This window comes from Pholcus phalangioides, unplaced genomic scaffold (assembly GCF_987345545.1).
Source record: "Pholcus phalangioides strain wild (caught in Gottingen) unplaced genomic scaffold, Ppha-v1.0 ptg000007l_1, whole genome shotgun sequence".
Lineage (NCBI taxonomy): Eukaryota > Metazoa > Arthropoda > Arachnida > Araneae > Pholcidae > Pholcus > Pholcus phalangioides.
The window spans coordinates 46772679-46784870 of NW_028301600.1; the positions used below are offsets into that span (position 1 = coordinate 46772679).

Below are 12192 nucleotides of genomic sequence, written 5' to 3' on the forward strand. Positions count from 1 at the left end.
TATGAGATTTAAAAAAAAATAGAAAAAGAAACTAAAACCTCTTCTGATCACTCGAGGATTTTTTCTTTCACTTAATTAACATGTTTTTATTTAATTTCAATGAAAATATCAACTTATTTTATTCTTATCAACGTTGCTTTATAACGTAGATTCTTGTTTACTGCAGCATTAAAGTAGCATAATTAGTAATCAGTATTTGACTGTAATTAAAGTTTCACTTTGAGACCTTCATAAAATGTGACTAAAAAAATCCCCAAAAATATCTATATTCACAAACGTTATAATACATATGGAGATTAACGATTAACCTCGATAGTGGATATGTTTTACAAAATAGAATAAAACAATTAGAAAAAAACACCATAAAAAAGGGAGGAGAAATTGGTGCTTTCTGTTGAATTTATTATGACTACTACCTTATATTGTAAAATGTGTAGAACGTTTCCTATCGCTACATTTCATGGAAAACATGATTATTTTTGGTCAAAATGTTTTCGTTGAATGTCCACCTCGGTTAACAGACCTCAATCCATGTGACTTTTGGCTTTGAGGATATCTCAAAAACATCATTCTGTAATAATATTACAAATTTGTCGAGCTGATCCGATCCATCGACATACTTCGGCTGATATGCTTCAAGCTACAGTAGAAAACGATATGCGTTTAATACTTATTTATAACGCTGCCAAACTGTTCTAGAAAATGACATATTATGCATTGAAAATTTTTTAGCATATGGAAAATGCGTTATATATATATATAGTCAATACCGCAAAAAAAACTCTGATGAAAATTGTTTTTTCGGGTTCGAAGACCTCGTCCGTTTGAGTTAGTTCTCAACATTTCCCCAACACTAATGGTTGGCATCATCAGAAGAATTGATAAAACTGGATCAAAAGTCTTTTGATCTCTTTTGATCCGGTCAAAGTCGACTTTTGATCCAGTTTTATCAATTCTCTTGATGATGCCAACCATTAGTGTTGGGGAAACGTTGAGAACTAACTCAAACGGACGACAGTCTTTGAACCCGAACAAACAATTTTCATCAAATGATGGCCGCGAAAACCTTATCAACTAAAAGAAACTCCGATTTCGTTCTGGTGTTGACTTTTAAAACTGAATTTTTTTTCGTGGCATAAAATTCAATGACCATCTTTATCATTTTTCTAAATTAAGAAAATTTTTGTCGAGTAATTCTCATTTTATAGCTGTTTCGAAGTGAAACTTTATAACGATTGATCTTCATGATTCGTCAGTACTTCTATAACCGACTTAAATTGTTAATCAACATTTTTTTGTTCTTAAACTTTCCTGACCAAAACATATAGAAAGTTTTTAGGTAAGATAGTTTTTTGAAGCACGTGAGAAGAATAAGATATTCCCCTGAGATGCATGACATCCTACGATAGTTCGACTACATTCATTCGTTTTTTTTAAACTTAATTTATCATTTTTCGAATATTATATTTTTACATATACAGCATAATACGCATTGAACTTTCATAAGTTACGAGCAAGCAATACGCACACATGAATTCAGTATAAATGCAATTTATTTTATATCAAGACTGGTCATATGGTAAGGAATTTTTGTTGAGATTTATGATGGCATGCACCATTGGCACTATTTTATGCGCAAACGTCGGACTCCATTTTACTTGCAGGAATCTTCGTTTCGATGCACGTACTGTTTATCCATAAATCGAAGACTAATAGTGTCTTTCACATCTGCAAAACTAACGACATTCAATACGTACGATACCATTCACTAAAGTGAAGATGCAGATGTGGTCATTCGTCCATTCAAGTAGTCATTTATATATATTTTTTTTGCGCTTCTTTATCCATGCATGGCCTATTTCTTTCTAAAAGTGAGTTCAGTAAAACTAAGCACGTTGATTCTATACATGAAGCTAGTTACGACAGGAGGTTTGCCATTTATGATCGTCCATCCTATTCAAAACGATAAATTATGCATTAAGTTCTAGAACCCCAGATTATCAACATGATATTATTGTAAAACACCAGAAGAAATATTTGAATAAGCAAAAATTTCAGCGAGGTTTTATCATCTACATATAACTATTCTGAATAATTTTCTTTCTTCTCCATAATTCTATATGTTTATATCAAATCAATTCGATTCTAAGCATGTGGTCAGACTGCAGAAACCAAATTATCTTTGCCGGTTATAGTTAAAACCATCGGTGCATAGAGAGAAGTTGAACATTCAGAAGCATTTCAATTCAAAACGAGTACTCTGATAGTGATATGTGAAAGATCGTGTAGTAATATGGATTGTGTGTGTTTCTTGGCGAGTGGCCGAATGGAATGAAAATTCGCTGGTTGATTCTTAATTTGAAGTAAAATATGAAAAAAAAAATGTTTTATAAAATAGGGTAATGTGTGATAGGGTAATAATGTGTTTCACACTTAAAATAACAGTTGAAAGAAGTATAAAAATTAAAGTTGTTATATAAGGACTGTCAATCAAAAAGGGAATAAGTGAAGTTATACAGAAAGAAAATTTATCCCGTAGCATTTGAATGAAAATTTGTCGAAAATTTGAATGATTATTTGAATCCTTGATTTTTGCCACTTTTTAGTTGCTAAAGACAGGTCTAAAAAAATAGAGACACCCATAAAAATTAGAAAAAAACAAGAATTGCAACTATTAATATCTCGATGAATTGCCATTCAAACTTTACGGAGTAAATTTCTTTGTGTATGATAAAGAGAAACACAAATTTTACTTATTCATATTTTTTCATTGAGATATTCTTTCCCAGCTAACAATTATCACGATAAATTTTTCCTTATTTCTGATAATTCGTCGTGTATGACAAACCATTTAACTTGAATTCCCGTCGTGAAACATTCATTATGTATAAGCTGATTTGTTCTTCGTCATAACAATATATTAAAAGAGATCTTCAAATTAAAATCCTGTCATTTGATTTTTGTTCAATTATTTCAGAGCTTTCCTGAGAAGTGGGGGGCCTTAGAAAAAAAAAACTGGCCAAACCAAAATAAATCAAGAATAGGCTCAGCGATAAAGATATGAACTCTCGCTTTCTTCTCAAATTCAGCCGAGATAAATGCATCACGAAACGCTTAATTTTTCACATTCTTTTTAAAACGAAATGCTGTAAGTATCCTCAGAGAACGTTACTTTTGTGCTCCGAGTCAAAATGTTGAAATTAAACTAAACTCATTCAGTGTCTTGACATCGAGTTTGGGCATTATCGGAAATTTGGTTCTTAATTAGGAACAACCTCAAACTCTAGAGAATAGCAAATTTCGATTGATTTGACTTCTCTCTCTCTCTCTCTCGCATCTCCTTTTCCTTCTTCAAGAAAATAAGCAATTATTTTGGAATTAACTTGATTCCTTAAACTGAAAGAAAAGATATTTCGGTTTTATAATTTCAATTATTTCCATCGAAACAACTTAGCATTCGGTTCGTCGAATTTAAGAAACAAAAAAATATAATAAATGAATAAAAATAAATAAACGATATAAAGTTTTCAACAAATAAACTAGACTTATCTTTTTAATTAGTTGGTGATGTGTTCCGTTTCACATCGTTTCTATTATTACATTACGTCTTTTACAAATATTTTTTTAATTTATTGAATTTTAGAGATAACTAAGGGATTAAGTTGATTAGAACAAAAATGGTCATTTTTAGTGATTTTCTAGACCTGCACTGATTTTTTTTTTGTTTTTGTTTTATAGATAGATTTTGTTGGGCAAACGGCCAGTACGAAAATCGGTATAAAATCTTGGTTGGGAGGATTCCTTAGATCACGGATGCAAGACAGGGACTATCAGTCAGCGGCTAATAGTTTCTGAGTGTAGCCATGCTGTTCACGATGAGAAATCGGGAGAAATCATTGGGGAGTTCCTTCCGCGTTTAGTGTTCGATTTTTTTTTTTTTTTTTTGGTTGTATTTATTTTCGCCCAAGTACAATGTTTTTTGTGCTCCACACTTCATTTTTTTCTACACTCTGAACAAAATCTTAGAAGTAGACGGAACTGGAACGGAACTCTCCCAAAAATGCAGCATCATTATTGCCACCTCTCCAGACGGTGTTCCAACGTCCTAAAAACACTTCTTCATTTTTATTTTTTAGAGATATATCATGAATTCGTATGCATCGGTGCTCATAAGTAACGTTGAGTTCTGATATTCGATCATGTTTCTGATAAGGGTAATGTTCAATGACTATAAAAAAAAATAAAAAGCATGTAGAGGTATCCGACAACGTTTAAAACGTCATTTTAAAAGAAGATACATTTTGTATTTTCATCTTTATCAAAGCCCATTTCTTGCGATTCCACAACAGTCCTTGCTTTGTTTATATGACGCTTAGAACCAAAGTGACGTCCACTTGAAAATGTTGCGTTTTTACATCAAGTGATCTGTGAATAAAATCTTTAAACGCGTTTTACGATGAATGCTACTTTTGACATTTTACTTGAGTTTGAAACAATATTTATAAAAAATCTATTGATTGTATCATTTCAAAATTTTGATATGATATTTTGCCATGTATTCGGAAGGTTATGAAGCGAAACCTAATGTCTAGCACGTGTATTTGTTCACCTACAGTATCTAAATATACACGATATGTACTAGAATGAAATTTTTAAATATTCACACATATATCAACCAATTTGAGTGGAACTTATGAGCATACCACATAATCCTTTAAATTTTAGTTCATAACTTGCACCAGCACTAGCAAAATGCACGGTGAAAAGAACAAAACATTTCATTCATAGAAATTTTTGCAATCGTGTTTCGATTTTACCTGCATTTTGCTCAAAAAATTTGACATAAAAATTATTTTTTTCATAGAAAATGGAATAAGCAGATAGAAAATTGATTATTGTTTCCACCATTTTGAGACTATTTTCATCAGAAAATGTTATTAAAGAGTTCATTCCAGTACAATTTTATATGGCGATATGGTGTGCAGAAAAGTAGTACAATTTTATAGAAAACTGCTAAGAAAGAGGTAGTCGAGTACCTTAAATACCGTAACCCTCGCTGTATCGCCAGCATCGAGAGTCGATATATTTAAAAATATTAAATGTTGCTGTATTTTTGAAACATATGATATCCATATTGTTATTGTGGGCATGTTTTTTTTCAGCCACTTTGTTGGGAATTTTGACTATTGTGGCCTTGTATCTCTATTTGTACGAATTAAATCTTTATACAAATTAAATTTCTTTATTTCAGATGATGCATTTTTTGCCAAGGCCGACATTCAAACGGTGAGCTATTTAGATTATACTATAGTATCAGTTCATGTTTCAATGCAAATATGTTTAGTGAAATAGATAAAATTTTGTGCTTCATTGATTCATCGACTCGAAAACACCTAAAAAAAAATTCTTACTCATTTTTTTTCAAATTTGTTTTATGACATGCTTCACTGTTTGATAGTTGAGTCTTATTATTTACACCATATAGTTTGGTGATCATAGAGCTGAAAGGTCATTTCACCTTTAAAAATAAAAATTACAAGTGAAAACAAGTAACAGAATTTATTATTGTAATACAATGTTTAATTCTAAACAATTATGTAAATTGCTGTATGAGTATGACAGAATACGTAGTCATTAATTAAGAAGAAATCAACTTTGTAATGGTATTCTACCTTAAGGTAAGCTGTTATTTAGCATTTTAATTTAGTTCACGCATTGACTTATCGATAAACAGCTGCCTTTATAAATGTTTATTCAAATGATGAACCGCAGAGTAGAATATTTTCAAGAAGGAATGTCTACGGTTATTTTAGAATGTTGGTATTCCCCCCCCCCTCTCTATCTCTTCACATTTCTAAAGGAAAAGGCAAAGTATTGCTTGTGTCATCAGGAAAAGCGATTAAAACAGCATTAGATGCTCATCCATATTCAAGCAATCTCTCTCTCTCCCTATGTGAGTGTACGAATGCGTGTTCGTCTCGGACTTGATTTGCACCATCCTGAATTCCAAGTGGACCAGGAGAAGCAATGCGGAGAAACATCTGCCGGAGCCAACGCACAATCTCTCGTTGACAACTCCAAGTAAATGGAGGAGCCGTTGGAAGTCAGCCGCGATAGGCCCGGACATTCGCCGCTACCATCGATGGTGGGCAAATATTTGCATATTTTGGCTAGAAGCTAATGAGAATTTTCGCCCTGGTGGCTATGTATTTTGTTAGACTCAAAGCCGTGACTAAAGTTCGCGAACAATTAAGGAGCGTTCTGCGAGGGAGAGAAAAGTTGTGGGCACCTATCCTATTCTTGATTGATTCAAACCCCAAAAATATTGTGCCAAATACTTCAAGTTTATTTTCAATTTTATATATGAAATTAAATTATATTTAAAAGAATATTTTCTATTGTTATCAGTCATTTTTTCAGATGAAAATTCAATATATACATCAGGTATTCTACGCATATATCTTCAAATATATCTATATGTTACTGCCGGAATTAAACCTGACATTTACCAGTTCGCAAACTGGCCAATTTCGTTGAATATTGACCCGGCCAATGTCCGCATTTCAGTCTTTGGCCAGCCAGTTTGTGAAGCGGCAGGATATCCCTGGCCAAAGTCTGATAAGAAGACTTGATTCGGGGTCATCACCAAGAGTTGGCGCATTTTTTGTGATAATTATTTCCACGTTAGTTATCGCAAACCATCAAACCGCAGTCACGATGCAGTAATCATTTTGTTTTTGTTTTTTTTCCTTCAAAATTTGACAGAAAAACTATGTACATGGCTAATTGTTATTATATAAAGTTTTTTTTTTCTCTTGAATTTCTCTTTTTTTCCTCTCGTCACGTGGAGCTGATCCACTACAGCTACTATACATAGCCATGTATCACACTTTGGCGATGAAAGAAATTGAATTTAGCATTTAGCACCCCGTTTTACATCAGTACGTCGTAATTTGCGAAAGATCTCCGGCCACTTCGTGAATTGGTCGGCCAAGCCCGAATCATTTCTGAAAATCTGATTCTGGTCAAACCTGTTGGCCATTTCGCAAATTGGCCGCACTTCGTGCTCCGGCAGTAACATATACATTTCAACAAACGACGGATATCGCACGAACCATGGTCATGAATTCAAATCTTGCAGAGAGTTTTCGTATCCTTTCAACGTTCTCGCACTAAGTAAATAAACTAAGATTGAAATATAGAATTCTTGGGCACAAATGTGTGTGAATACGCATATAAAAGGATGGTATTCACCGACAGGGTTTAAACTACAGTTACAATTTTTGGATAGTGATAGACACGGATTGGTTGAATTCAGGTTTTCAACCAATCCGTGTCGATTTCCTATCCAAAAATTGTGATTACAGTTTAAACCCCGTCGGTGAATACCTTCCGCAATAAATTAAATCAACTGAAGATCGATTCTAGTTACACAGCTACATAAAAAAAAACGATATATTTTTAGTTTCGATAGACTATTCTGAAAATATTAGTTCAATATGAATGCATAGTACACGGAATGCATTTAACCTGTGATAAACACAGAGCATTCAATATGCTTCAAGAAATGCTATTAAGAAATATTATCAAGAGTTTGCTTATATTATTCTGTTTGAAAATTTTTGATTCATTTTTGCGAAAAAGTTCTTGAATTAATCTATATAAATGTGCGTGATTCTAAAAGGAGCAGAATCGAATGGTTTTGTCATCATTCTATGTTTGCTCGACGTACAAAGAAAGAAAAACAAATAGAGAGAAAAGGGTCCAATTTAATGATTTTTATTAAAAACGAATTTGTGTGTGTCTCCGTATAAGATTAATTGCATTTGCGAATCAGATTTTGAAAATACGATCAAAATGAAACGATAATTAGAATGTTCCGCATACATTTTTACAAGCAGAGAAACAAGAATAACGACGGATATTTATTCAAATAGATATGCTAATGACAAGCGATACAATTTTTACTTTCAATGTTTGCGTTGCTCTAGTGCCATGAAGAATATTTCGTTATTAGAAATAAAAGAACAAAAAATTAAATCCATGATAATTTCGCGTAATAAAAGAATTTTCTTATTGAAAAGGATGAATACAAGAAAGTTCTCATTTCCTGAATATTGCTGACAATTCGATAAATTAATTATCCAATCCAGCTTTGTTTGTATATATTTCACTAAAGACTCTTTTGACCATGTTCGTAATAATTCGCTTTTCTGCTTTATTATATATATTATCCACTTTTATCAATGAAATGCATGATTTATATGTTTTAATACCATTCATGCTCATCATTGATATTCAATCTAAAAAAAATATGCAATCAAGTTATTTTACTTGTGATTTAATGATCGTCACTTGCTCGTATGAATAAAAATTTTTAATTTGAATATTCAAGTTTCTTACGAAGTCATGATTACATTTGCGAAACAAATTAAACTTTTTTCCCCCCTTGAAAACGATCAATTCGAAAAAAATTAGAGCTAAAAAAAGAGTCACGAGTTGCTCGCAATTTTCCCATGGCGTGCAGAACTTGCAAAAAAGTAAAATGAACACGAAAAAATATATTTTGCTTGTTCAAGTGTTATAATGAACTTTTTTTTATCAATTACATTCACGAAAAATTCCTTCTTTGCTTTTGCACGTTATAGAACATTCATCTTTTGAAGGAATTAAATTTGTGATTTCTTTTGAATAACTAAATTTGCCTTTTATTTTTTCATTATGTCTCATGCTTCAAATCCAGCGTTTCTCGATCTTTCTGAACCCAAGGTCCAGTAAAATGTCCGAAAAAATTCGATGCATAAAGACTTACAGCATAAATCGTGTGACCATATGTCCTATAAATACGGGACATCTAAATTCTGGAATAAAATACGTATTACGCAGAAATGTCCCCTATTTCAAGTGATATTGCTGCATTTTTGGCCGTTCTGACTTTTTATAAATCTGTCCCTTTTTTTGCAAAGAAGCATATTTGAATTTGCAATCTTTACTAAAATTGTGAATGAAGATAATTTTCATCTCTTATAAATTGTATTATAATAATTATGACTGTATAAATATGAATATTCATCTAAACACGTCTTGTTTAAAGATTTTTCTACGAACTACTTTTGAATTCACTGCGTTGCCCAATAATTCTTCATTACCCACTGATTGATAATTTTTAGCAACAATTGGCCATTTTGCTAATTTTATTTTACCGTATTTAAGCTCCCAATTTCCCGTATTTTTCTGAATGAAATGTGGTCATCGAAATCATGTGATGCATGTTTTTCTACTGAAATAAATTCTTATTTACTGCGAACTGCAGCAGTTCTTGTTTGCGCAAATGCGAGCCGATCTCCCCTATAAAAAGTCTCGCCACAGACAGCAACAGACCTACAACGTACAATTATTCAACCATTACACTTCACTCATAGTTGGAAAAATTGTTGGCAGATGGCAGCATTACACAGGAACAAACTTTACTTAAGGTACACAACGCATACACGAACATTCCGGCCTATACCAATTCATTAGAAATTCCGTAGAGGAATGCGTATGAGGTGCATATACGCTTAAGTAGTAAAAGCAGCAGTTCTTGACTTCTATGTCCATGAGTAATTGCAGTATTAATTAGAAATTTCGTCTTAAATTGCATTTTTCGCTACAATAATATACCGTATTTGGGATCGCAATTTCCCGTATTTCTCTCTTTGAGATACGGTTACCTTAAACATGCCCCCCACATATTATATCCGCACCCCTAGATTGAGATCTTAGACGGACCCCTCTATAGCGAATTTATAGTGTAAAAAAAACCAAAAATAATGAGATTTTTCTTGGTCCTCCAGGCCTGAAACCTGTTTCAGTCCCTATTTCTCTCATAACCCATTCATGGTGACCCTAAGAACGAAGGTCTAATTTTCTATTTCAAACCATGAGGATATTACTGTACTTATATCCAGTTCCGTCTTAACACGTGGACCCACCCGGGCACGGCCTGGAGGTCTAAAGAGAAGAGGGGCCTCACAAAAATAAGAACTGGTTGAAATTTTCGAGAGTTTTCCAGGTAGGGCCTCAGAAAAATCATTTGGCCCGGGAGCCCATGTTGCTCTTAAGATAGCCCTGCCTATATCAATAATAACAATTAAATAATTTTACGTTCAGTTGGAATTCAATTACCAAGTCTGCTTGCGGACCATAGGTTGAGAAACGCTGTTGTAATCGATGGAAAGAAGAAAAAAAACGACATAATTTCATCATTGGATCCATCGCAGACTACAAGTATCATAAGTCGATCGATCGAAAAATTGATGGGCCCAAGAAGAACTTTGTTTGTTGATTGCAATGGATACTATAGTATGTGAGCCTTTGGGTGATAAAAATGAACCAAGATTCTCGGAATGAACATTTGACCAATTTTCACCCACCCCAGTGCCCTTCTGATGTTCCTATATTCCAACTGTCAGGTACAGTTGGCCATTTGTTCAGACATGACCTCCGAGGCAGTGCTGATGTCACAGTAACATTTATTCTCAGGATGACCGCTGTTACTGTGAATCCCGAAGGGTTCAGTGTCAAAACAACCATTAGTTTATCTTTCTCACTTTCTTCTTTACTTTTTATAGCATTTCTCAAAGACAAGTTCTTCTCTTTTTGCTGTGGTCGTTTTTCCTCTATATACAGTATTTTTGGGCTTTTTTTATTTTTACTCTCACAGTTTTCCATCTTCTTCTTCTTCTTACCGGCCATTTACTCTCGTCTTTCCCCTGGTTTCATTTCTTCCAACAGAAAACCGTGATGCGTTAATAAATGGATCGATCCTATAAGCTTCAGCAACTCGTCAAAAAAGGAGGATATCTGGAGTTTCCCCCCCCCCTCTCTTCTCTAGATACCTAATCAATCATCGATATTTAATGTGATTTCAATGTCGATAGAGAATCGCATCTTTCAGTCAGTAGTTAGCTCCGGAGGGAAATCATAATTCCACCTTAAATTCCAGGATACAGCCTTAGTTTCTTGAAACGTAAGACATTCTCTTTTGTAAATTACAGCCATCATTCCTCGACATGTGTTTTCTTTTTTATTTACAATATACCAAGAAACGAAAACAGAATGCTTCGACTCACTTGCTTGTTTTGATCCTTCTTATTAGAATGTCAATACATAATCGATGAGCTAGACGAAATGGATGCAGCCGCCCTAATTAAATTCTATGATATTTACGGAATCTTTTCTATCTTTCTACTATCCGTTCTAATCTAATAATTTCAATTATATATGTTATTTTTATAAGTTATATGAGTTATCTTGTGGAAACAAATTTGAAGAAAACATTGCAGGGAAACCTTGCTACAAAAGGATACTCGATATAACGACAAATCCCCCGTATAACGATAGTTTTTCAAGTCTCGTTTGTAAATGTCTGTACCAGGGGTGGACAACCTCCGACTAGTAAACAGATTTCATACGGCACACGAAAGTTTTTCTGGTAGGAAAATATCAATACACGATAAAAGCATATGCTGACCATACTTCCTTCAGAATAATACGGGATCCATACGAGATAGCACCAATTGTCACGAAAATCGTCGAATGAAAGTAAAGTTTAGCCAAAACTATAGGCAAATAAATTATGACCAAAAAAAATTCTCAAAGGCAAATAAAGTTGCCAATTACAGCCTAAAAATTGCACTTGCCAAAACGCCCAAAACAATTTTCAATAGCAAGTTGCCAGTTACAGCCAAAAATTTTCAAAGACAAATAAAGTTTTCAATTACAGCCAAAAATTGTCAAAGATAAGTAAAGTTGCCAATTGCATCCAACCAAATTGTCAATGGCAAGTAAAGTTGTTACTTAGAGCAAAAAATTATCAAGAGCAAGTAAGGTTGCCAATTACATCCAAAAAAAAATTGTCAAAGTTGTCATGAAAATCATCTCTATTCTTGATTTCAAAAAATGAAATAAGCCTCGTTGAAAATGAGGGAAAAAACGAGACATTTTATTAAAATGTTGGAACGACCAAAATACGGGAATCTCTCGTAAAATACCGGTTGTATGGTCACCCTATAGATATAAGTTTCTGGCCGGCGAGCGGCAGAATTTCCGCACATCTGGCTAGCGGACTAAAAAGGTTGTGTACTCCTGGTCTATACTCTAATGTTTGACTGCCGCTTCTCGATATAACGATAATCCCTCTACAACGAT

General features: G+C 33.5%; 1 protein-coding gene across 1 annotated transcript in view; it reads left to right on the top strand.

Annotated features, from left to right (window-relative positions):
- LOC149085381 (atrial natriuretic peptide-converting enzyme-like) overlaps positions 1–12192 on the top strand; it is a 261184-nt gene that overhangs the window by 75043 nt on the left and 173949 nt on the right. Inside the window, exon 2 of the mRNA XM_089233369.1 lies at positions 5252–5286. Coding sequence (XP_089089495.1) covers positions 5252–5286 — 35 coding nt within the window. The remainder of the gene's footprint in view (positions 1–5251; positions 5287–12192) is intronic.